At 49.0% G+C, this 26,990-nt stretch overlaps 1 protein-coding gene across 1 annotated transcript in view; it reads right to left on the reverse strand.

Annotated features, from left to right (window-relative positions):
- Positions 1 to 10,302: 10,302 nt before the first annotated feature.
- Positions 10,303 to 26,990, reverse strand: part of CCDC93 (CCC complex scaffolding subunit CCDC93) — a 1,072,960-nt gene continuing 1,056,272 nt past the window's right edge. Inside the window, exon 23 of the mRNA XM_085647463.1 lies at positions 10,303 to 12,647. Within this exon, the coding sequence (XP_085503589.1) occupies positions 12,594 to 12,647 (54 nt within the window). The 3' untranslated portion in view covers positions 10,303 to 12,593. The remainder of the gene's footprint in view (positions 12,648 to 26,990) is intronic.

A 26,990-nucleotide genomic window follows, 5' to 3' on the forward strand; every position in this document is an offset into this window, starting at 1 on the left:
CACTCTCTTTCGAGTACTTTCAGTAGGCATCATGGGACATTACCTGTCCATTTTTCCTGCTCTTGCAGATAACGTTGTATAACAGTGCCTGCCTCAGGCAGGACCATTGGTAATCTAGCAGGTGTGGCGAGGATTGACTCCTGACATGGAAAAGGGGTATGTGTGTGTAGGGATCAGAGAAACTGAAATCATTCTCTTTTCCCCTAAAAACAACCACCTCCCCATTCAAACCTAGATCTCTGACATCAATGCCCTCAACTGCTCCCTATCCTCCTCCAACTCAGTAAAATCCCTGGGTATCTCCCTCGATAATAACCTAACCTTCAATGTGCACATCAAAAACTCTACTAAAGGAGCCCTCTTCACTCTCTGTCATCTAAAGAAAAGTAAGCCCTTTATCCCAATTGAAGACTTTAAACTAGTTGTCCAATCTCTTGTCCTTTCGCGTATTGATTACGGCAACGCCATCCTTACCGGAATCCCCAAGATCCACCTTGCTCCGCTCAAATCTGTGCTCAACCTTGTGCAAGGCTCATCACCGACTGCAAACGCTTCGACCACATCTTCGCTGCTCTCAAAACCCTTAAATTGCCCCCCATCGAAGGCAGGTCCGCCTACAAAACCGCTTGCATTACATACAAAGTCCTCCACCAAAATACACCAACATACCTCACCAACAAAATCTGCAAAGCGGGCAGCACACGACCCTTAAGAAGCACCAACGCTCTCCTCCTAGTCCCACCCCTACAAAAAAAGAAATCCACTCAGTCCCGCTCCTTTTCCGGCAATGCCCCAATCATCTGGAATGCCCTCCCAAAAGACATACAATGTAACCCCTGCACCTCCTCAATAAAGTTTGGGGTGTCTAACCAGCGCCCTGAACTCGCCCTTTCCCTTCTTTATGGTTCCCCCTTCATTCCTACCGTTCTCTCTCCTACCCCCCTCCCCTTTCCATCACATTCTACTGGCGCTGATTTCCCTCTTACCCACTTCTCTCATCCTCTCCCTTTCATGGTACTTTTACACCACCTTCCCTTCCTACCAAAGTTTTTCCCTTCACCTCCCGCCTCCCAGTCGCTCGTCTAACTTCCTACCCCCTGCTACCCACATGCCTTTCCCCTTATCATACCACCATACGAAATCTGATCTCCCACTTCCTTGTCTTACTGATGCATATTGCCCCCGCTCTTTCTACATGTGTTTTGTGATTTATGTAAACTTAAGCTGTTTCTAGTTTTTTAACATGTTGGTTTTACATGCTGTTGATTGATTGTTTTATACTGTGACTTCCTTCTTACCCATGTAAAGCGCTCTGATACTTCTGGGTCCAGCCAGTGCTATATAAAACCAATAAAATAAATAAATTAAATAAATAAATAGGGATAAGATGGTGTTGCAAAGCCATCCTGTGTGCCCTGTGCACTCCCGCTTTCTTTCTGAAGGATAACGGTGGTAACTGACAGTGAAAACACACGCATGCATTAAGGTACACTATGTGTTAGGGTACAACTATAACTGGCATGACCTATACGTTCCGAGTAGATAATAGGGCAGGGGGATTGACACTACCTTTAAGACCCTAGTACATGATAGGTCATGGAAGTTTAGAGGCCAGCAGCATTTGCTGCAGTTGCATGTGTGCACTGCTGAGTGCCTGAGGTCAATTTAAAAGCAGTTCTGTTCTGCAGCACTGCTTTTAAATGTAAATTGTGCCCCAAATCGACTTTGGCGGTAGGGGCACTTAAAAAGTGACAATCTACGTTATTCTTACTTATTGGGTACCCACAGGGTCTCCCAGGGCTGGGGGGGGGGTGGGGTCATGAAGAACAAGTAACTTACCTTCGGTAATGATGTATCTGTAAGAAACATTAGTTAGTTAGATTCCTCACCTTAGAATATCCCCAGGCGTCAGACTGGATCCGGAAGATTTTTCGTCAGCAATACCCCTTGCGCGTCGCTAGGCGTCGTCTGCGGCTCCGCGTCCGTCGTCGGCGTCGTGTGCCGGAATGACGTCGTCGGAGTACTTAGACGCCGCCCTCGCGCGCTGACGTCAGTTCTTGTACATAGCTTTCCGCGCCAGGAACGCAGAGCCATGCAAAGACCGACACTGGTGCCAAAAATAAAATCTAGGGGCCTGAAAAGGATAACCTTAACCCTAGATGTCAGTTCGCAGAACGGGGAGGATGGGTGGGTCGGTGAGGAATCTAACTAACTAATGTTTCTTACAGATACATCGTTACCGAAGGTAAGTAACTTGTTCATCTGAAAGAAACACGTTAGTTAGATTCCTCACCTTAGAATAGATACCCAAGCAATACCATCCCCGGTGGTGGGTCTGCGAACCAAGATCACACCAGAAAGTCCTGGAGGACAGAACGGCCAAAGAAGCCATCCCTCCGGACTTGGCTGTCAAGGCAATAATGCCTGGCAAACGTGTGTAGCGAAGCCCACGTCGCCGCCTGACAGATGTCCTGCAAAGGGACACCCCATCCCAAAGCAGTAGTAGCCGCTGTGGCCCGAGTAGAATGGGCGCGCAGCCCAACAGGAGGGTCCTTTTTTGCCAAGGAGTAACAAATTTTGATGCACAAAATGACCCACCGAGAGATGGTCCGTTTGTGCACCGCTTTCCCCTTCTTAGCACCCACGTATCCAACAAAAAGTTGGTCTTCCACCCGGAACTGCTTTGTGCGGTCCAGATAAAAGGACAGCGCACGTTTTGGGTCCAGACGGTGGAGCCTCTCTTCCTCTTTGGAAGGATGCGGAGGCGGAAAGAAGGTGGGCAAGGTGACAGACTGCCCAAGATGAAATGGAGTCACCACTTTCGGAAGAAAGGAGGGACGAGGCCGAAGGACCACCTTGTCCGGATGAACAGACAGAAAGGGAGGCTTTGAAGATAAAGCCTGGAGCTCACTCACCCGTCTAGCCGAGGTGATGGCTACCAGAAAAGCAGTCTTAAGAGTCAGAAGACGAAGAGGACAATTGTGAAGAGGCTCGAAGGGAGCGCACATCAGGAATGTCAAGACAAGATTCAAGTCCCACTGAGGCATTACAAAAGGGACAGGAGGGAACGTGTGAGTAATGCCTTTTAGAAAGCGTGTAACTACAGGGGACTTGAAAAGAGAAGGCTGATCAGGAAGCCGCAAGAAGGCAGAGATGGCAGCAAGATAACCTTTCAGGGTGCCCAGGGCAGAGCCCTGCCGGGCCAAGGAAAGAAGAAAGAGGAGAACCTCAGAAAGAGGGGCGGAAAGGGGATCCACAGCCTTTGCTGTGCACCATGCCACAAATTTGTTCCACCGGCAGGCGTATACCGTCTTTGTGGAGGGACGCCTGGCTGCCAGAATGATATCACAGACTTCAGGAGGCAAGTCAAATGGCATCAACTGCCGCCGCTCAATCTCCACGCATGGAGGTGGAGGCTGGACAGGTTCGGGTGGAGGACCGTCCCCTGCTGCTGCGACAGAAGATCCTCCCGAAGGGGCAGACGTATCGGAGGATCGGTCAACATACTGAGTAGCTCGGGATACCAGTACCTTCGTGCCCAATCCAGAGCCACCAAGATGACTTGGGCCCGGTCGTGCCTGATCTTCTTCAGCACTCTGGGCAGAAGTGGTATAGGCGGAAAGGCGTACAACAGACCGCAACTCCACTCGTGACGAAAAGCGTCGCCGAGTAAGTGCCGCCTTGGAAATTCCAACGCGCAGAACTGCTGACATTGCGCGTTCTCTTCGGTGGCGAATAGATCTAACCAAGGCTCTCCCCACTGCTGAAAGAGACCGTGCGCCACTTCGGAGTTCAGACGCCATTCGTGATCCATCATGCACCGGCGGCTGAGTTTGTCTGCTCTGGCGTTCAGAGAGCCCGCCAGATGTTGAACCACCAGGGTGACGCCCTGGTGTTCCAGCCATGTCCAGAGGCGCAGAGCCTCCTGACAAAGGGTCCACGACCCCACCCCGCCCTGTTTGTTGCAATACCACATGGCGGTGGTGTTGTCCGTGAACACCTGCACGACACTTCCCCTGACAGAGGGAAGGAAGGCTTTCAGTGCAAGTCGGATCGCTCTCAACTCCAACAGGTTGATGTGGAGACGAGACTCCGCCGGAGACCAGATGCCTCTGATCTCCGCCTCTCCCATATGGCCACCCCATCCCAGGAGGGACGCATCCGTCACTACGACATGCTCCGGCTGGGGAAGGGAGAGGCTCTTGCCCTTGACCCAATCGCGGTCCGTGAGCCACCACTGCAACTGCTGTGCAGTGCCCTCCGAGATCAAGACATGGTCGGACAGGTTGCCGTGATGCTGGGCCCACTGAAACTTCAGGTCCCACTGCAGAGCCCGCATGCGCCGCCTGGCGTGATGCACTAGTAGGATGCAGGAGGCCATCAGCCCCAGAAGCCGCAACACTAGCCTGACCGAAACCCAGGATAAAGGCCGAAAGATGGGAATCAGGGCCTGTATATCCCGGACCCGCTGCTCCGGTGGATGGACCCGGAACTGCGCCGCTTCGAGAACCGCTCCGATGAAGAGGAGCTTTTGAGAGGGACTCAGGTGTGACTTCGGCACGTTGATGGAAAACCCCAGCAAATGCAGGAGATCCGCCGTAGTCTGGAGGTGGGAGACGACTGTCTGGGGCGAGCCCGCCTTCAACAGCCAGTCGTCGAGATAGGGGAAGACTGGAACCCCTGACCTGCGCAGATGAGCTGCGACCACCGCCATCACTTTCGTGAACACCCGAGGGGCACTGGTGAGGCCGAAGGGGAGCACGGTAAACTGAAAGTGCTCTTGGCCCACCGTGAACCGCAGGTAACGCCGGTGGGCCGGCAGGACGGGAATGTGGAAATATGCGTCCTGCAAGTCCAACGCTACCATCCAGTCTCCGGGGTCTAGGGCAGCTAGAACCTGAGCCAAAGTCAACATCTTGAACCTTTCCTTTCGGAGGAAGGCATTGACGTTCCGGAGGTCCAAGATAGGGCGTAGGCCCCCTTTGCCCTTCTTGGGAACCAGAAAGTAGTGGGAATAACAACCACGACCTACTTCTGGACTCGGAACGCGCTCGACGGCCCCCTTGGCCAAGAGGGCCGAAACTTCCTTGTGGAGAAGATTCAAATGATCCCCCGAGATACGGTGGTGCTGCGGTGGCATGGCTGGAGGGGTCGTCTCGAAGGGGAGGGAGTAGCCCCTTCGGACGATTTGCAGCACCCACCTGTCCGATGTGATGGACCGCCAGTGGAGCAGGTGATGGCGAACTCTGCCGCCCACTGGCGTGGAATGGGCCTGAAAGCTCGGACTAGGAAGGCTTTGAGGCAGATGTTGCCGGGGTGGATGTGGGCTGACCTCGTCGTCCTCCAGATCCGCCACGGCGGAAACCACGTCCGCGCGCAGGTTGGTTCTGAGGCTGGTGGCTAGGCGCACGTGAGGAGGCACCCCTTCCTTGGCCACGAAAGGGGCGAAAGGTGGAAGATTGCGACCGCGGGGCCGAGAGGCCCAAGGACTTGGCCGTAGCCCGGGAGTCCTTAAAGCGGTTCAGCGCACTGTCCGCCTTCTCGCCAAACAGGCGAGTGCCATCAAAGGGCATGTCCATGAGAGTGCTCTGGACATCACCCGAAAATGACGTGGACCGCAGCCAGGCGTGACGTCTAAGCGCCACTGTGGTAGAAATGGCCCTACCCAGCGAGTCCGTGGTGTCAAGCCCACATCGGATTGCATGTCGTGCTGCATCCCTCCCATCGGCCAGAGCCTGGGTAAGTCGTGTCCGGGCCTCCTCCGGACACAGGGGCAGCACGTCCTCCACCGTATCCCACAGAGAGTGGGAATAACGGTCCAAGAGACAAGCGGTGTTTAAAGACCGCAGGCCCAAACTAAGGGAAGAGAACAGCTTCTTGCCAAACTGTTCTAGCCTCTTGGAATCCCGGTCCGGCGGGGCGGTCGGGAAGGAGGATTGGGAAGTAGAGGCCTGGATAACCAGGCTCTCGGGGGTAGGGTGTTGGGACAGAAAACTGGGGTCGCCCGGAGCAGGGCGGTGGCGCCTGGCGACGTTCCTGTCCACAGGAGGAACTGTGGAGGGCTTGGACCAGGTGCCCTGCAGAACGTCAATGAGGGCTTAATTGAATTGCAGCAGAGGCTCAGTGGAGCTTGCTGCAGACTGAAGCACCTCAGTAAGGACGTTAGTCCTCACAGCCACGGCAGGCAGCTCGAGCCCAAGGGCTGCGGCCGCCTTGCGCAGCACCACAGAGAAAGCAGCGCCCTCCTCCGAAGCCACAGTCGGAGGAGAGACGAATCCAGGGTTCTGGAGAGGTATCCAGGCCACTGGCCTCCCCCAGTTCATCTGCCCAGTCCTGGGACAGTTGGGCCTGAGCGGCCATAGGATCCTCGGATCCCTCCCAGTTGTCCCCATCATCCGACTCCTGGTATAGAGGAGAAAGTAACGGAGCCGGGCGGTAGACATAATGTGTCTCTAGCGGCGTCGATCTCGGCGTCCATCGACGTCGGACCGGCGCCGGGCCCGGAGTGGGACTGAACCGGGGCTCGACATCGAGCGGAGTCGACATCGGCGTCGGGGGTGGTACCGGTGTCGACGCCGGCGGAGGAGGCGTGACGAGGTCGACCGGCGTCGACGGGGACTCGAGAACGGGTCCCTCGGGCGTTTGCGGCGTCGAGGCCGGAGCCGTCAACGGCGCCGGGGCCGGAGCCACCGGCAGGCAAGGCAGCCCAGTCGGGTCCGCGGGGCCCGAAGGCGCACCAGCGGGCGCCGACGGCGGAGCCAGGTTCCTCATGGCCGAGAGGAAGGCACTGACTTCCGCCGGCGTCGCGTCAGTCCCAGGGACCGGAGGGTATGGGGACGTTCGCGGCGCCTGCGGCTCCGCCGGAGCCGCGGGGGTGGAACCACCCTGACCCTCGGCCGAGTCGCGCGACCGGCGAGGGGAGTCCGAAGAGCGATGTCGCCTCTTGGACTTCTTGGAATGCTGCGACTTACCCGAAGACTTGGATCCCGACGACCGATGGTGACGTCGGCTGCGGCTCCGCGACCGATCCTTGGACCTCCTCCTGGACCGGGATCGAGAGGCGCGCGGAGCCGAGTGGCGAATCTCGAGAAGCTTACGGGACCGCTCCCGTCTAGCTTACGAGGTCAGGGCCTTACAGTCCGAGCACGACTCCGCGTCGTGGTCGAGGCCCAAGCAGTACAGGCACCGGCGGTGATGGTCCGTAACCGACATCAGGCGGTTACAGTCAGCACAGGCTTTAAAACCAGGCATCCTACCGGCACCGGAGTCGATTGACAGGATCAAAAAGGATCAAAAAGTTAGTCAAAAATTGACTAAAGGGGTAGCTCTCCCGGATCTGCGCTTAGTGGCGCGGAAAAAAGAAGAACTGACGTCAGCGCGCGAGGGCGGCGTCTAAGTACTCCGACGACGTCATTCCGGCGCACGACGCCGACGACGGACGCGGAGCCGCAGACGACGCCTAGCGACGCGCAAGGGGTATTGCTGACGAAAAATCTTCCGGATCCAGTCTGACGCCTGGGGATATTCTAAGGTGAGGAATCTAACTAACGTGTTTCTTTCAGATATTATAAGCAGGGTCCTTATACAAGATTTTGTATATGCCCTGGAGTTAGAGAATTTAAACATATCACTTCCCCTAAAGTCCCACATTATTTTTACATAATCTGGACCCCCCCCCCCCCCCCCAAGGTATCTCCTAAGTGTACCAGGGGTGGGGGCCATGTAACTACAAGCAGGACCTGTATAAAAGAGGTTTTATACGCCCTGGTGATGGAGAAATTGCCCTTTTTATTTTCCCTATTGCAGATACCTAGCCCCTTAGGATAACATGGCAATAGTTTATGGATGCATAAATATTACTAGGAATTGAATAAATATCATTCAAAGACTCAGAAAAATATATTGATATATCCATCAATATGCCATTGATGAATGTATCCTAAATTGTACAGAAAATAAGTTATAAAGCTTTCTGTGTGTCAGCAGAAATTCAGCCTTCCTGCAGTTGTCCCTGATTGTTCAGAGTTAACAGGATTATTCAACCTGTTTTGATGAAGTGATAAGTGGCTCACAAGGGGATAGGCTGGTGAGGCTGGAGAGGGCTATGTCACACAGGATGCCAGAGCAGGGGGAGGGGTCATAAGGCATGAGGCTTCAAAGGAAAAACAGCACAAGCAGGGCATGCCAGGTCTGTCTACCCCCATCGCTTCTTACCTAGTCAGGTGACAGGCTTAAGGAAGGAACCTGCAGATATTTGGGGGAGGAGAGCTATGGAAATGCTCCACACTGGAGGTTGGTTTAGCTAGTTCTTGCTCCTCTGCTGAGATTTCAGCTATCATGAATTTTGGAGGAATGGTGCTTTCTGGGACAACAATATGCAACACCTTGGGGGAAGTTATCATGCTCTGGGGGGTTGCCTTGCACCTCATTGGACAGGAGTCCTCTCCTGCCTCACCTCAGAGAACACTGAGTAAATATGTGAGAAGTACAGAGCCTCTCAGATCTGCTGCTTGAAACTAAGAGAAGAAGAAGGATTGCCATGCAGGAAACTTGAATTGCACAACCAGGTCCTGCATTCTGGCTGATTGTACCAACTGCACTATCTGAACCTATAGCCCTGTGGAGGTACCTTACTTCAAAAGGATTAGAGAGTGGCCTCCCTGCAAGCTACAGGGTAACAGAGCCCACCTGCACCATCACCACCAAGAGTTCACTGCCTGGAATGTGTCCAGTAGACCTGTAAGGCCTTTGTCCAGGTGCATTGTGGGAATTGTGGTCCCAACCTTTCAAGGGCAATCTTGGAGCTTACAGACACATGGATTGTGCTTTGGACCCTTTAGACCCTCAAGAGGAACTTCAGGAAGACGTTCCAGAAGTTTGGAGCAACTTTGGAAAAAATCTCCATACAGCGACCGACTCAACGGCCAGACCCAAGCCGGCCACCTTCAACCGTGACCCGGCCCGGATTCCAGGTTCATCCCACTAAAGAGCTCCGGAGGTCCGACTTCCAGAGTCTGACCTTGAGCTCCCTGAAAGTCAAGCCGGCGAACCCTCTTGGAATCCAGACTGGTGAAGAGCGTCGAGGAACCTCGGAAGAAAAAGCTCCAGAAAAGTTTCTAAGTCCAAATGTAAAATTTTGACCGGGCTCAGTCAAGCGCGACTAGATGTCCCAGAGCGGCACTATAGGCTTTTAAGCACTTTAAAATGGCAATTCTTCAAAAAATCCAGATCCCCAGTTCCCTACACTGGATTTTTGTCATTTTGGTGTCATTTTAAAGATACAAATATTTCCTATGTTTATAAATTGGTGTGGGATTTTTATTGTGTGTTGTGTCTTAATTATTTACTGAATTTGTGTTTTTAAATGCTTTACATACCTGTCTCCGAAGTTAAGCCTGCTTGCTCACAGCCAAGCTATGAAGGGTTGAGCTTGGGAATAATGTATTGAGACCTATACTGAGCCCAAGACCATGTTAGTGGCCTTATTGCCAGTGGTAGATGCACATTTACCACTACTAATAACCCACTTTCCAACGGAGCGGTATGTGTATGAGGTAACTGAGACTATAATTATTCCTATACTTAACTACTGAGGTTCTGGAGGAATATGTTGCAGGGATCACTGCCCAATAGTCAGTCAGGTAAGTGTAGGCAGTTCTGCTACTGGAAAAAACAATAAGTGTTGACACCTGCACTGAGACACTCCATTAGGTAAACTTTGTAACGTTAGACCTCATTTCAAATTCCAATAGAGGACACGACTAATCCAAGCAATCGCAAATTTGAAGCCATCTGCATGCTTGTGATAAATCCTGAGATTGAAAACACTAATAGAAGTGAACTTGCAGTTTTGATGAAATTTGCACTGTCTTAAATCACACTTTTGTCTTGAAACTAGATACAAATTATTAAACCAGCCTGTTTGGTTACAACTAGTTACAGTCCAACATACAACATGTAGAAAAAGATATTTGAGAGGAACATTAAAAAAAATTTAAACTTCCGTTTTGGAAAAGATTACCTGTCCTTTCTACGATTTGTGTCACACTTTCCGCATACTACAAAGGAATTACTTACAGATTGATTGCAACTTAAGACCCAATCTTAGCCAATTACTTCTAAGACAATGGTACACAGTATAGCACCATTAAATACTATGATAAAAGAAAAACATACAAAAAATGTGGTTCACAAGAAAAATATAACAGAGCATTACGCCTTTTTTTAAATCATTAAAGGAATCACTATTTATATTAACGGATTTTCGGATTTGTAGTAAGCAATACATAGCTGACACATATATTCATGTTTTAAACATTATTTATTTCATGGCAATTTTCTGAAAAAAAAGCATGCAATAAATCCAGTGATACAATAAAGTAACTATCACAAAAAATACAGGAAAATTGTGTTTCGCAACAGAATCTGTGGTGGAAATTGTTGCATTTTTTATATGCAAAGGGTATATACTAAGTATATGCAAGAAAATTAAAGCTGATTAAAGTTCAAAAAGTAATGTGATTAAATGGCAGTCATATTTCGAGGCACCTCTTCTGTAGCGTACAATATTAAACATAATTCAACAATGTATTCATGTCACTAACTGATGATACACATAGGTGCTAATTTCTACTGTAATGGGTATCAACGCATTGAACCCTGGAATAGGTAATCTGAAAGTACTGCAGAAAAGTGACACATTTCTTGCAAAAGCAAATAAAATGCTGGAAGGAATAAGTGGACGGTTTAACGACTGCTGTGACGGGCTATGACACAAACACTTGTATGACATTGGAAGTTAACTGCACAAGGACAAATGAGGATTGTTGGTGGAAACCTGCTGTATCCAAATCTAGACGTTTTATTGTTACAAATGCAGGCAAGTACGGTACATGTGATGAACACATTCTAATACTTCGGCATTATATCCAGCCCCTGAAGTCAGGCTATTAGAACATTCCTGCCACGGAAGGCAGACAGCAGCAATTAGCAAGACGTGCAGAAACCGAACCATGGAACGCTGGGGTCAAAGGCCAACGGAAGTCACGTGAAGCACGCTGCGCCTTCATAATCTTCAACAGAGCTCTCAATATCACACTACAAATTAATTATATTTTATTCGACAATGGTTTGTCCAACCCCCAGACTTCCAGAACAGACAAAATTATTAATGGAAAACAGTGCATTTTTTCTGTGAGACATGCTTAGATCGTGTAGAGAACGCGCTATTTATTACATCGCTGGAATGTACACAAGTCAAATGCCAGAGAACTCGTCGTAGATGAGAGTCCAATGCCGGTCTCAGAAACTAAAACACGAGCAGTTTGAAAGAACTGCACATTTTCCCGCTAACGGATTACAATGCAACTACAAGGTCTTGCTGAGAAGGCATTTATAAACAATCAGGTCTTATATGTCAATCGGTGATACGTGACATCCTATTTGCAACTAAGAAATAAACATGAACCACATCACATTTCACTTTTGGAACAGCTTATACCCATTCAGATCACCACTCAGAATGCTGCTCCCTGTTTTTTGGAGAAAAGTACTGTTGCAGGTAAGATAGGACACAAAAAAAACCAAAAAAACAAATACCAATATTATTGTGAAATAAAGCTACAAAATAAAGTTATACAGGTGTACACCTTGAAAGAAAAACACAATTTGTTTAGTTACCAGCATTTGCATTAGGACAACTGGCACAAAGGAGTCTCGCGTTGCACAGCACTATTAGAGGCTGCTTGGGTGAAACACATTGAACAAAATATTCCATAATCACATCATGAATACAGGTCATGGGGGCAGATGGAAGAGTTCTATTTTAATATTTCATACACAATTATACTTCCTCTATGGGTAATTGTCTTGTATTGGCTGTTTACGTATTTAATGGCAAGGGGCCTATTTTATGGCGTCTGTCGATACGCAACCCCAATCACAGCTCCAGACAAATACACTTGAAAATGCAGAACACTCGTGTTTCTGGGGTACAATGTAGTTTTAAATTGTTGCAATTAAAACGAACTCATCTTTATGTGCCAACAAAGGCCCCCTTCTGTTAAGCGAGGCGCCATCTCTCTCCCTTTGAATATTTTATCAATCCCGCAGCGTGTCACACCTGGGTCTAACGTGCTTTCATTCCCACACAGAAAGGAAGCGCGCTTCCGCTCCGAACGAGAGATGATCTCTCCCTTGAAGAGAACGACAAATTACTCCTTTTCTGTTAGAACTTCGCGCAGTGTGGCTTTCAGTAACATTGGCACAACACGAGAGCATTTGCTTCGCAGGAAAGCGATATTGGCACTGCGTCACCTTATAGCACACATAACTTGTGTAATTCTAAAGGATGAAGAGAAACAATACGACTTGATATATGTCGCAGACTGCGGCTTTGAATGTTCTTTACGGCATGGAGCTGACAGACATGACGATGATGAATGGTTTCGGGAAACGAGCATCCGCCACACACGTCACCCGATGTAGATGTATATTAAAGTGTCCCCGCTGACCAGGAGGACCATGCCATCTGTACAGCAGGCACTTAGTTTACTGTTGGCGAAAGTGATCGTCTGTTTGACTGCAACACTTCTTCAGGAAGCTCTGGCTTTCAACTTCGACAGTATCATTTCATTCTTACGGCACTCCTGGGGATGAAAGGAATCAAAAATAACTCTTCAAATATAGCAAGCACTTCCACCCAGGCAAACCTCAGAACAGGATTTTTACAATGACAAGTGTCAAAACGCCCAAAATGATGACATGAAGAAAACCGTCTACCCCCCCCCCCCCCGCCCCCCCTTCAAAAAATCAGCCTTTATCTGGGAACTGTGAGCAAATTGACCATGCACTTAAAATATATAACACCTGGAAAGTAGCTCATATAATAGCACACTTCAAGAATACGTCACAGGAAAATCCAGAAATAAAGCAGGCATGCAATAACCCCCATTATGCCTGGCAGAGCAATGTTCATGTAGGATTCTGGAGATTTGTGATTGTCCCTTCTTTCAAACGCAATGTTGATCTTGAGACTGCCGGGAGGCAGACTTTTCACTCAATTGACTCCTTACTTATGGGATACACTGCTTCATGAAATTCAGGTTTAACGCCGTCTCAGATTCATCAAATTGTGGGCGTTCTGTTGAGATAAAAGTATTGGGGTGCTAAAAAAGCGTGGTCTCTGGTGCCCACAAATTTGTTATACCAGAGGATGGTTGTGAGTTAAGAGCACCTCTTTTCTGCTTTTGAAAACTTCCACTTTTGCCCCATTCCTAGTGTCGGTGGATTTTCAAGTGTGGATTTTGCCAAGTTCCTGACTTGCAGTGCTGCTCCTGAGCAAAAGGCATTGCAAGTAAGTATTATTAGGACAGAATGACTCCGGTGACTGAGAGTGTTCTGGCGCGTTAGTGAAGTGTGGAGATTTGTGCTGTGTGATGGATGTTATACTGTGTGTGACGTTTTTGGTTATGAGATGTTGATTACGGGTTCAATTGCTGGTTCGATCATTGTGTACTTTTCTTATTTATGTTTTGCATTGAAGAAGTTATGAGCTTTATGATTCGGTTGGTTTGGCTAATACATTTGTCAAAATCTAAGATCCTGAGCGATCGTTGTTGAACTTGTCTAAATAAAGGTGGTGTGTTTTGTGAGGTGCAGCCTACACACAGATAGGGATTTTTCTGAATGAACAAGTTTCTAAGAGTTTGTGGGCCTAATCTGGGTTGGTATCTTCTGCTACTTGGTGCTCAGGAGTAAATACACTAGCCAGAGGTGGATTGCCGCTGGACAGGAGTCTGCTTTGGTGTGTATTGGGATTCACAAGTACCGTGAAGGTGATACTCGTGTTGCAGTTGTTTGCAAGATTTGTTTTCGTCTTACCTGCTCTTTTTCTACTGTTTAGGTTGGGTTGGTTAATTTAGTTTGTGCTCTTTAAGAAAGGCTGTGCAATTGTTTTCACATTCGCGGAGAAGAACAAGTTACTTACTTTCAGTGATGCTTTATCTTTTGAGGCCTCTAGCTGCAGATTCCTTACCTTAGAACAATTCCCAAGCATCAGACTGGATCCAGAACCTTTTCGAGCAGTACCTCTGTGCACCAGTAGGCGGTATTGTTCGGCTCAGCATCGTCAATGTCGGAAGCGATGTACAAAGGGCCTATATAGGTGCCTCCAACCCCCTGACATCAGTTCCTTTTCACAACCTCGCCACACCAGAAGCAGGGAGCCACAAAGGTTGCTGATATACTAGTGTGCAAACACTAAGGATCTCGTAGAGATTACTCTATATGGAGAATTCCGTTCGCAGAGTGGGTAGGATCGGTAAAGAATCTGCGGCTAGAGAGAGTCTCTCCCAGATAAAGCATTACACCAAAGGTAAGTAACTTGTCCATCTGGTAGAGGCTTCTAGCCGCAGATTCCTTACCTTAGAATACATAGCCAAGCAATACCTCTCAAGAGGTGGGTACTTGAACAGATTTAGACCAAGTAGGCCTGGGGAACCGATCAGCAAAGTGCCCATTACTAAGGACCCGACTTTACAGACAGTAGTGCTTGCTTGCTAAACGTGTGCAGCGAAGACCACATTGCTGCCTGACAGATGTCTACGAAAAGAATTAAGAGAGCTAACGCTGTGGTCGCAGCCTTAGCTTGGTGGAATGAGCACGCAAGCCCTCAGGGTGTTGATTCTTGTCCAGTGCATAGCAGGTTTTAAAGCAGAGCACCATCCATCACAATATGGTCCATTTCTGCACGACCTTTCCTTTCTTCACCCCAACAAACCCAATGAAAAGCTGATCATCTACTCAGAACTCAACACAATTAATGCAGAATGACTCTGTTTTTGGGTCCATGAGGTGGAGTCTCTCCTCCTCTTTGGATGGGTGAAGCTGGGCAAAGAAGGTAGGCAATGTGATAGACGACCTGTTTGAAAAGGTGTTAATATTTTTGGTAGGAAACAAGCACGTGTTCTAACAGCCAGTTTGTATGGGTAGAAACTCCTGTAAGGAGGGTGCACAGAGAGTGCTTGCAATTCACTAACCCTGCTGACCGATGTAATGGGCATTAGAAAGGCTGTTTTTATGGGCAGCAGACGAAGGAGACAATTGTGCAAGGGTTCGATGGGTGCACACATCAAACAAATTACTTACCTTCGGTCACCCCTTTTCTAGTAGAGACTCTATCTAGCCGAATATTCTTTACCTTAGAATTATCACCAGACGTCAGACTGGATCCGGAAATTATTCTTGAGCAGTACCACTGCATGCCGTAGGTGGCATTGTTTGGCTCCATGTGGCGCCACCGCCGCTGGAAGTGATGTGCGCGGTGCCTATATAGGAGCCACCCCAGTGCACTGACATTAGTTACTTTTTGCGACTTTCCACGCCAGATGCGCAGAGTCGTGAAGTACACAGACCACTGGTGTGGAAAACTAGGGCCCTGAAAAGAGAAAGCCCTGTCTCAAGAAATCAGTTCACAAAGCGGGGAGGATGAGTGGGTCAGTAAGAAATCTGCAGCTAGATGGAGCCTCTACCAGATAAGGCATTATCAAAGATAAGTAACTTGTTCATTTGATAGAGACTTCTAGCCACAGTTTCCTTAACTAAGAATAGATACCCAACCAATACCTTCCCGGAGGTGGGTATGCGGGCCAATTTCACACGAGGAAGTCCTGCAGGACTGAATGGGCAAAGTGCCCATCCTTACGGACCTGAATGACAAGGAAGCAGTGTTTGATAAACGTGTGCAGGGAAGCCTGGCAGATGTCCAGGACCGGAACTCCGCATGCTAATGCAGTGGTTGCAGCTTTATCTCTGGTGGAATGAGCACCCAAACTCTCAGGGGGCTGCTTTTTAGCCAATGCATAGCTGATTTTGATACAGAGTACAATTCATCATGAGATGATCCTCTTTTGTATGACCTGTCCGTTCTGACATACCACGCAAAGAGTTGGCCGTCCACTGGGGACTCTCATGTGCCATCAAGGTAGAACGACAACTCTCTTTTTTGCTTTGACGGTGAAGTAGCTCCTCTTCTTTGGAGGGATGAGACAGAGCGTAAAAAGTAGACAGTGATGGATTGGCCTATGTGAAATGGAGAGGCACCTTTCAGAAGAAAGGAAGCTCTCACACGAAGCACCAGTTTGTCTGGGTAGATATTAAGATAAGGAGACTTGGATGACAAGGCCTAAAGGTTAAAGACCCTCTGGGCAGATGTTAGTACCACCAGGAAGGCCGTCTTGATGGTAAGGAGCCTCACTGGACAATTGTATTAAGGATGGGGCTGTTTGCCCCTTCCGTGGCCACGAAAAGGAGTGAAAGGTGGATTGAAGGTGACAAGGCACCATGGAAAGGCCAAAAGACCTGACTGTAACCCTACTGACCTTAAAGCACCCCAGGGTCGAATTCACCTTATCTCTGAAGAAACAGGAGCTCTCAAGCGGCATGTACATGAGTGATGTCTAGACCAGAAAGCCAATTTTTCTCAACCAGGTGTGGCGTCACAGCGCCACTGTCGACAAACCCACTATGCCTAGTGAATCAGTGGTGTCTAGTCTACATCTAATGGTGAACTTAGCTGCATCCCTCTTGTCTGCAACAGCTTGGGAGAGCACAAGCTGGGCCTCAAAAGTCATGTGGTGTTCACTGACTGCAATGCCAGACCGGTGGAAAAAAACAATTCTTTCCTTAATAGTCCAGCCTCTTGGATTCCTGATCTAGCGTAGCGGTAGGGAATGCACCAGGATTTACATGTGAAATAGAGGCTAGGACCAACAAGCTCGCCAGGTTAGGGTGTTCTGTGAGGAATTTGGGGTCCCCTGGAGCGGGGTGGTGGGCCATTGTCCTGTTCACAGGAGTCCCTATGTTGGGCTTGGACCAGGTCCAAGCAGGACATCAGTAAGTGCTTTGTTGAATGGAAGAAGTGGTTTGGAAGGGGACATTCCCGGTTGAAGCACTTCCGGCAAGACATTAGTCTTGACTGCCACCAAGGGCAAACTAAGATCCAGGACCTCAGCTGCCCTATGCACCACAATAATTAATGAAGCTCCCTCCTCCTTGACCACAACAGGGGGGAGAAATGCATTCCAGTATCTGGAGAAGTGTCCAGTCCACTGGTTTCACCCAGATTCTCACACCAGTTCAAAGATTCATAATGCTGGTATTCTTCAAGGTCCAGTGACCCCTCCCATTTTTCCCAGCGTCCTAGCCCATAGAAATAGGGTTCAGACTCTGGCCTGGAAGGTATGGCCCCAGTGGGCATCGGACAATGCCCTTACGGCTCTGTGCTGGGGATGTAAATGGGGATGTAGCCGCTGGTGGGCGACTGGGTTGCCGGGAACGTTGGTCTCTGGATCGACATCTAAAGGTGCAGAAAGAAAGGATGGAACTGATGTGAGCACTTAGGCAGCACTTATATGTGGTTCCGCTCACCAGTTCTGGAGTGGAACGATGCTGACACAGAGCCGTATGATGCCACCTATCGGCGCACAGGACTACTGCCTTACAGTTTCCGGATCCAGTCTGACACCTACAGAGAATTCAAAAGGCGAGGAGCCTGCAGTTAGAAGTAATCATCAGCATAATACTTTCCCTTTGCACCAGATAAATAATAACTCTAGTGGCTTAGAAATTCCAAGTAACATTTTATGCAAATTTTTATGACCTTTCATCTATATTTATTTATTTGTGTTTTATAGAGCGCGGACTTGACCCATTAGGGTATCAGAACGCTTTACAGGGTTAACAGGTTGTATACAAAAGACTTAGGTAGGGGGTTGGAACATTTGGGGGGGAAAAACAGGTACATACATTTAACAAGAACGAAGGTCCAAGAGTCTAAGGGTGGGGTGCCCGGAGGTGCCGGGTGGATAGCATCAAGTCAGTCCAAGGTGTGGTAGTCATAGAATGGAAACAAGGTCGCTGAGGTGAGTGCAATTCAAGAATTAGGTGAGGAATTTGCCCATTAGGAAGATTTTGGCTTACTTTTTAAAGCATGCCAGAGACGGAATTCTTCTAATGGCGGGCGGGAATGAGTTCCATATTCTTGGTGCGGCCCCAGAGAATGCACGATTGTAAGTTTTTTCCTTTTGAAAGTGCGGAGGCTGGAGCAAGAGGTCTCTGGAGGACAGGGAGTTTCTGGCTCCTACGGATACCACGAGTTTCTGGGACAGAAATGCAGGGGATTTAGAGTATAGAGCCTTGTGAGTGATACATGCCAGTTTAAGTTGGATTCTGGCCTCAACAGGAAGCCAGTTCAGAGCTTTCAGATGTGGTGAGATGTGGTCAAATGTTTTTGAGTCTGGCAGCAGCATTGAGGTAAGCGTTTAATGCCCGGACTGCCATTTTTAGGTCGGGCGTGTCAAGGAAAGGTTTTAGTTTTCTTAGATAGCTCAGGTGAAACCTGGCGGTTTTGGCCTTCAAGCTGATGTGGTCACGCATATTCAGGCTGCAGTCCAGGGTTATTCCAAGGGATTTGGCAGAGTCCACTATGGTCGGTGGGCAGTTTAGGGCTGTGATCGACTTAGTCCATTCCCGAATGTCAGGGTTGGCTTTGAGTGTGGTGAATAGTAGAAATGCAGTGCATTTAGTTTGAGCTGGTTAGAGGTGAGCCATTGGACAGTCTACTTCAAGGCTTCATTCAGGGAAATCAGAAGTGGAGATTTTGATGTAGATCTGGGTGTCATCGGCATACATGTGGTAGGAGATATTGGCGGAGCGTAGTACTTCTGCAGGCGGTTCGAGGTAAAGATTGAAGATTGAAGAGGGTAGGAGACAGGGTTGAACCTTGGGGGACTCCGACCGTGATCAGAGAGGGAGCGGACAGGTTACGTTTGATTAAGAATCTCTGGGAGCGGTTCTGGAGGAATGACCTAAACCATTAGAGTCCGGAGCCATCCAGTCCCATTCTGAGTTTGAGGCGCTCGAGAAGTTTTTCGTGGTTGGCCATATCGAAAGCCGAGGATAGATCTAAAAGGATTAGGAGACAGGTTTTGCCTTGGTCAAGGGCTTGGAGGGCATCATCCAAGATGTGGAGAATGGTGGTTTCAGTGCTGTGCCCAGGCCTGAACCCGGATTGGAAATCGCCTAGTAGGTTGAAGTTGGTGATGTGTTGGTTCAATTGCAGTTGCACACATTTCTCCAGAACTTTAGCTAGGAGTGGGATATTGGATATAGGTCTAAAGTTGTCTAGAGATGCAGGATTCAGCTTAGGTTTTTTTAAGATGGGGATGGCTTGACCGGCTTTTAGAGAGTCAGGTATCGACCCCTGAAGAAGGGAGGCGTTCATTATTGCAGTCCAAATAGGAATGATAGATTGGGAGGCAGCGGCCAAACAATTGGAGGGGAGTGGGTCATTAAAGTGTGTATGTGTATATATATATATGTACATGTATATATATATATATATATGTATGTATTGGAGTAACCCGTTTGCACTGTCAGTGTGTGCAAGAGAATTTGCTTCATGTAGGTCTAGGAAAGTTTGAGAATAGTTTATGTAAAAAAAGAAAACATTTTTATCATTGCCAATTCTAAAGTCGTTGTGTGCCTTACAAAATTTACAAGAATATGGATATATGTGAAAACGTCTAAGTTTGCAACTATGAGGGTTCGATGTGCCAGATTTCAAACTTTATTATGTCTGTGCACAGGCTCACTATGTGCTTTACTGGCTCCATCCCCCTAGATATATGCCACAAATTGCAGCTGAACATTGGTTGACGGACCCACTCCCTTTAAATGGCATGCTGAACACGCCACCCCGCACACACAACATTGAGCCTACCGCGATCACATGCACCGTAGACGCCTGGCGTCGCCTTCAAACTCTCCTTCAATGTCCGATGTTATATTCACCGCTCCTCCCACTCTCCTATCATCCACGCATGCCGCTATTACAAGAAACGGGGTTCCTCAAACTATGTGAACGCACCAAAATCACCACATGGGGAGACCTCTACCAGAATGGGACATTTCGTGCCTCTGAGAGCCTTTTCCAAGGGTTACAACCAACCTCGCTGGATATATTTCTCTATGTAAGACTACGCCAGGGTATGCGATCTATCACCCCAGACTATCCTCGGGAACCCCCAACATTTACCCCTTTGTATATGTTACTGCGCGCCACATCGCCGGGACACCTGGTCTCCGTGCTCTATCACACTATACGCACACAGCAGACGGAACCTCTCAGCTCTTCTCGTATTAAGTGGAATCAGGAGCTGGGACATGAGATAACTGATGACCAATGGTTAAACTGCTGCCTCCAAACAGAACAGGTATCTGCCAGTTCTAGGCTCCGCATTACACATTACAAATTCCTGCAACGCCTATATTATACTCCGGTCAAAATTTTTCGATTCAATTTGAGAACTACAGACAGTTGTGACAGATGCGGCAGCCCAAGTGCTGACTTCTTACAGCTGGCCTGGGAGTGTCCTAGAGTGAATGAATATTGGGCCCAAATAGTTGATGCCCTACGCCAGATGGTTCCCATTACACTAGAGTGCACGCCATTAATAGCACTATTGGGTTATACTAAACTTACCCCAAAGTCCTGTCGCAAATTTCTTGCCATTGCATTATTATTAGCTAATCAGAGAGTGGCTTGCTGATGGGGTAGAGGGCGGGCGCCAAAATTCAAGGAATGGCTAGACGATCTGATATACTGCCAAGATCAATTGATTCTGTATGCTGAAACGCTACACAGGGCCTCGAAACCGAGAAATATATGGAGTCCCCTACAGAGCTACCTTCTTCTTCGATCTGCAGAGTCCCTGCCCAATGAATCAGAGACACTGGAGCAGTAAGGTGCTTTACATATCAGGCGTATACCACACATGGGACACTCAAGCAGACCTTAGATTCTGGTATGTGTATCATTGCCCGGGTGGAGCTGTTGTGATGAGTATTATGTTTCATTACCCACTTGCACTTATGCTGAGTCACTAAAACGATATTGTTTTCCCATGTGATAACCTGATAATGGCCCAATGTTTAGTGCTTTCATGTTTAATAGACGCCTATCTGACTTTGTCGAGAGTAATGGATATCCCGGCATCGACCACTGACCTCCTGTTCAGGAAAAATGTACTGTATAACATGAGTTCATCTTTTGTGAAAATGCCATTGATTGTATCTCAACCTATCATGTCTGATGAATGTCATTGAGAATTTCCTCCTTTATTATTGTCATTGTGTTGTATTGACAGAAAACCAATAAAAACACATAAAAAAGTTTGCAACTATGAATGCAAAGGACCTGTGTCTAATCTTCAACTTCCACTGGACCACACTGTATGACCGTGGGCAAATTACTTAATTTCCCTGTATTTCAGGTGCGCTAAGGCAAAAATGGAATCCCAAAGAAAAAGAGTAATCACGCTATGCAAATACCGTGAAATTCACATTTACAAAAGTTTAATTACTATAACAGATCATTTGTGAGACTGTCCTCAATAGGTTTAAAATTACATTTCACAAGTGTGTGTGTACACACACACAGACAGACTTTACCTACCTTCGGTAACACATTATCTGGTAGAGACAATATCTAGCTGCAGATTCCTCACCTTTGAAATTCCAAGGCGTCAGACTGGATCCGGAAACTTTTGTGTAAGCAGTACCCTTGCGCGCCGTTGCGTTGCTCCATTCGGCTCCGTGTGACGTCATCAGCGTCAGATGTGACATTGTGGTTACCTATATAGGCGTCAGTCAGGCGCATGGACGTCAGTTATTTTTCACTTTTTCCACACCAGAAGTGCAGAGCCAGGAAGTGAACTGACTAGTGTGTGTCAAAACTAGGGCCCTATAAAGGGAGCAACTCTAGCCCTATAAATGAGTCCGCAGAGCGGGGGAGGCATGGGTGGGTCTGTAAGGAATCTGCAGCCAGATGTTGTCTCTACAGATAATGCGTTACTGAAGGTAAGTAACTTGTTCATCTGATAGAGACTTCTAGCTGCAGATTCCTTACTTTTGAATAGATACCTTAGCCATACTTCCTGGCGGTGAGCTGCAGACAAATTACAAAACTAGAAAGTCCAGCAGGACCGGTCGGGCAAAATGCCAGTCCCTGCGTAACGGACTGTCCAGGCACTAGTGGTTAGCAAACGTGTGCAGTGAAGCCCACCTTGCAGTCTGGCAGATGTCCAGGACTGCAAAACACACAAGATGATGGACGGAATGTTGCACAATGGCAAAACATTCACCCCCAGTCACAGATCTGGGTTTAATCCATCGTTATTTTGCTCACCACACCACCCCAGTTCAGACATGGCCATATGCAAATCAGTCTTGACCCTGTGCCTCATGGGAACAGTCCAGCCCGAACTGCCAAGCCATGTCTTCCCTGGACCGGAATCAAGCATCCTAGGACCGGTTTCTGGCTATCAGCCGTCATCAGCCAGGATAGCTTGACTCCAGTGGCGTAGTGAGCACGGGACCCACGTCTGGGCATACCCTTCCCACATAGGGTGAACAGCAAAACACACAAGATGATGGACGGAATGTTGCACAATGGCAAAACATTCACCCCCAGTCACAGATCTGGGTTTAATCCATCGTTATTTTGCTCACCACACCACCCCAGTTCAGACATGGCCATATGCAAATCAGTCTTGACCCTGTGCCTCATGGGAACAGTCCTGCCCGAACTGCCAAGCCATGTCTTCCCTGGACCGGAATCAAGCATCCTAGGACCGGTTTCTGGCTATCAGCCGTCATCAGCCAGGATAGCTTGACTCCAGTGGCGTAGTGAGCACGGGACCCACGTCTGGGCATACCCTTCCCACATAGGGTGAACAGCAAAACACACAAGATGATGGACGGAATGTTGCACAATGGCAAAACATTCACCCCCAGTCACAGATCTGGGTTTAATCCATCGTTATTTTGCTCACCACACCACCCCAGTTCAGACATGGCCATATGCAAATCAGTCTTGACCCTGTGCCTCATGGGAACAGTCCAGCCCGAACTGCCAAGCCATGTCTTCCCTGGACCGGAATCAAGCATCCTAGGACCGGTTTCTGGCTATCAGCCGTCATCAGCCAGGGTAGCTTGACTCCAGTGGCGTAGTGAGCACGGGACCCACGTCTGGGCATACCCTTCCCACATAGGGTGAACAGCAAAACACACAAGATGATGGACGGAATGTTGCACAATGGCAAAACATTCACCCCCAGTCACAGATCTGGGTTTAATCCATCGTTATTTTGCTCACCACACCACCCCAGTTCAGACATGGCCATATGCAAATCAGTCTTGACCCTGTGCCTCATGGGAACAGTCCAGCCCGAACTGCCAAGCCATGTCTTCCCTGGACCGGAATCAAGCATCCTAGGACCGGTTTCTGGCTATCAGCCGTCATCAGCCAGGATAGCTTGACTCCAGTGGCGTAGTGAGCACGGGACCCACGTCTGGGCATACCCTTCCCACATAGGGTGAACAGCAAAACACACAAGATGATGGACGGAATGTTGCACAATGGCAAAACATTCACCCCCAGTCACAGATCTGGGTTTAATCCATCGTTATTTTGCTCACCACACCACCCCAGTTCAGACATGGCCATATGCAAATCAGTCTTGACCCTGTGCCTCATGGGAACAGTCCAGCCCGAACTGCCAAGCCATGTCTTCCCTGGACCGGAATCAAGCATCCTAGGACCGGTTTCTGGCTATCAGCCGTCATCAGCCAGGATAGCTTGACTCCAGTGGCGTAGTGAGCACGGGACCCACGTCTGGGCATACCCTTCCCACATAGGGTGAACAGCAAAACACACAAGATGATGGACGGAATGTTGCACAATGGCAAAACATTCACCCCCAGTCACAGATCTGGGTTTAATCCATCGTTATTTTGCTCACCACACCACCCCAGTTCAGACATGGCCATATGCAAATCAGTCTTGACCCTGTGCCTCATGGGAACAGTCCAGCCCGAACTGCCAAGCCATGTCTTCCCTGGACCGGAATCAAGCATCCTAGGACCGGTTTCTGGCTATCAGCCGTCATCAGCCAGGATAGCTTGACTCCAGTGGCGTAGTGAGCACGGGACCCACGTCTGGGCATACCCTTCCCACATAGGGTGAACAGCAAAACACACAAGATGATGGACGGAATGTTGCACAATGGCAAAACATTCACCCCCAGTCACAGATCTGGGTTTAATCCATCGTTATTTTGCTCACCACACCACCCCAGTTCAGACATGGCCATATGCAAATCAGTCTTGACCCTGTGCCTCATGGGAACAGTCCAGCCCGAACTGCCAAGCCATGTCTTCCCTGGACCGGAATCAAGCATTTTAGGACCGGTTTCTGGCTATCAGCCGTCATCAGCCAGGATAGCTTGACTCCAGTGGCGTAGTGAGCACGGGACCCACGTCTGGGCATACCCTTCCCACATAGGGTGAACAGCAAAACACACAAGATGATGGACGGAATGTTGCACAATGGCAAAACATTCACCCCCAGTCACAGATCTGGGTTTAATCCATCGTTATTTTGCTCACCACACCACCCCAGTTCAGACATGGCCATATGCAAATCAGTCTTGACCCTGTGCCTCATGGGAACAGTCCAGCCCGAACTGCCAAGCCATGTCTTCCCTGGACCGGAATCAAGCATCCTAGGACCGGTTTCTGGCTATCAGCCGTCATCAGCCAGGATAGCTTGACTCCAGTGGCGTAGTGAGCACGGGACCCACGTCTGGGCATACCCTTCCCACATAGGGTGAACAGCAAAACACACAAGATGATGGACGGAATGTTGCACAATGGCAAAACATTCACCCCCAGTCACAGATCTGGGTTTAATCCATCGTTATTTTGCTCACCACACCACCCCAGTTCAGACATGGCCATATGCAAATCAGTCTTGACCCTGTGCCTCATGGGAACAGTCCAGCCCGAACTGCCAAGCCATGTCTTCTCTGGACCGGAATCAAGCATCCTAGGACCGGTTTCTGGCTATCAGCCGTCATCAGCCAGGATAGCTTGACTCCAGTGGCGTAGTGAGCACGGGACCCACGTCTGGGCATACCCTTCCCACATAGGGTGAACAGCAAAACACACAAGATGATGGACGGAATGTTGCACAATGGCAAAACATTCACCCCCAGTCACAGATCTGGGTTTAATCCATCGTTATTTTGCTCACCACACCACCCCAGTTCAGACATGGCCATATGCAAATCAGTCTTGACCCTGTGCCTCATGGGAACAGTCCAGCCCGAACTGCCAAGCCATGTATTCCCTGGACCGGAATCAAGCATCCTAGGACCGGTTTCTGGCTATCAGCCGTCATCAGCCAGGGTAGCTTGACTCCAGTGGCGTAGTGAGCACGGGACCCACGTCTGGGCATACCCTTCCCACATAGGGTGAACAGCAAAACACACAAGATGATGGACGGAATGTTGCACAATGGCAAAACATTCACCCCCAGTCACAGATCTGGGTTTAATCCATCGTTATTTTGCTCACCACACCACCCCAGTTCAGACATGGCCATATGCAAATCAGTCTTGACCCTGTGCCTCATGGGAACAGTCCAGCCCGAACTGCCAAGCCACGTCTTCCCTGGACCAGAATCAAGCATCCTAGGACCGGTTTCTGGCTATCAGCCGTCATCAGCCAGGATAGCTTGACTCCAGTGGCGTAGTGAGCACGGGACCCACGTCTGGGCATACCCTTCCCACATAGGGTGAACAGCAAAACACACAAGATGATGGACGGAATGTTGCACAATGGCAAAACATTCACCCCCAGTCACAGATCTGGGTTTAATCCATCGTTATTTTGCTCACCACACCACCCCAGTTCAGACATGGCCATATGCAAATCAGTCTTGACCCTGTGCCTCATGGGAACAGTCCAGCCCGAACTGCCAAGCCATGTCTTCCCTGGACCGGAATCAAGCATCCTAGGACCGGTTTCTGGCTATCAGCCGTCATCAGCCAGGATAGCTTGACTCCAGTGGCGTAGTGAGCACGGGACCCACGTCTGGGCATACCCTTCCCACATAGGGTGAACAGCAAAACACACAAGATGATGGACGGAATGTTGCACAATGGCAAAACATTCACCCCCAGTCACAGATCTGGGTTTAATCCATCGTTATTTTGCTCACCACACCACCCCAGTTCAGACATGGCCATATGCAAATCAGTCTTGACCCTGTGCCTCATGGGAACAGTCCAGCCCGAACTGCCAAGCCATGTCTTCCCTGGACCGGAATCAAGCATCCTAGGACCGGTTTCTGGCTATCAGCCGTCATCAGCCAGGATAGCTTGACTCCAGTGGCGTAGTGAGCACGGGACCCACGTCTGGGCATACCCTTCCCACATAGGGTGAACAGCAAAACACACAAGATGATGGACGGAATGTTGCACAATGGCAAAACATTCACCCCCAGTCACAGATCTGGGTTTAATCCATCGTTATTTTGCTCACCACACCACCCCAGTTCAGACATGGCCATATGCAAATCAGTCTTGACCCTGTGCCTCATGGGAACAGTCCAGCCCGAACTGCCAAGCCATGTCTTCCCTGGACCGGAATCAAGCATTTTAGGACCGGTTTCTGGCTATCAGCCGTCATCAGACAGGATAGCTTGACTCCAGTGGCGTAGTGAGCACGGGACCCACGTCTGGGCATACCCTTCCCACATAGGGTGAACAGCAAAACACACAAGATGATGGACGGAATGTTGCACAATGGCAAAACATTCACCCCCAGTCACAGATCTGGGTTTAATCCATCGTTATTTTGCTCACCACACCACCCCAGTTCAGACATGGCCATATGCAAATCAGTCTTGACCCTGTGCCTCATGGGAACAGTCCAGCCCGAACTGCCAAGCCATGTCTTCCCTGGACCGGAATCAAGCATCCTAGGACCGGTTTCTGGCTATCAGCCGTCATCAGCCAGGATAGCTTGACTCCAGTGGCGTAGTGAGCACGGGACCCACGTCTGGGCATACCCTTCCCACATAGGGT

The sequence above is a fragment of the Triturus cristatus genome, chromosome 3_2, assembly GCF_964204655.1.
Source record: "Triturus cristatus chromosome 3_2, aTriCri1.1, whole genome shotgun sequence".
In the NCBI taxonomy this organism is placed as follows: Eukaryota; Metazoa; Chordata; class Amphibia; order Caudata; family Salamandridae; genus Triturus; species Triturus cristatus.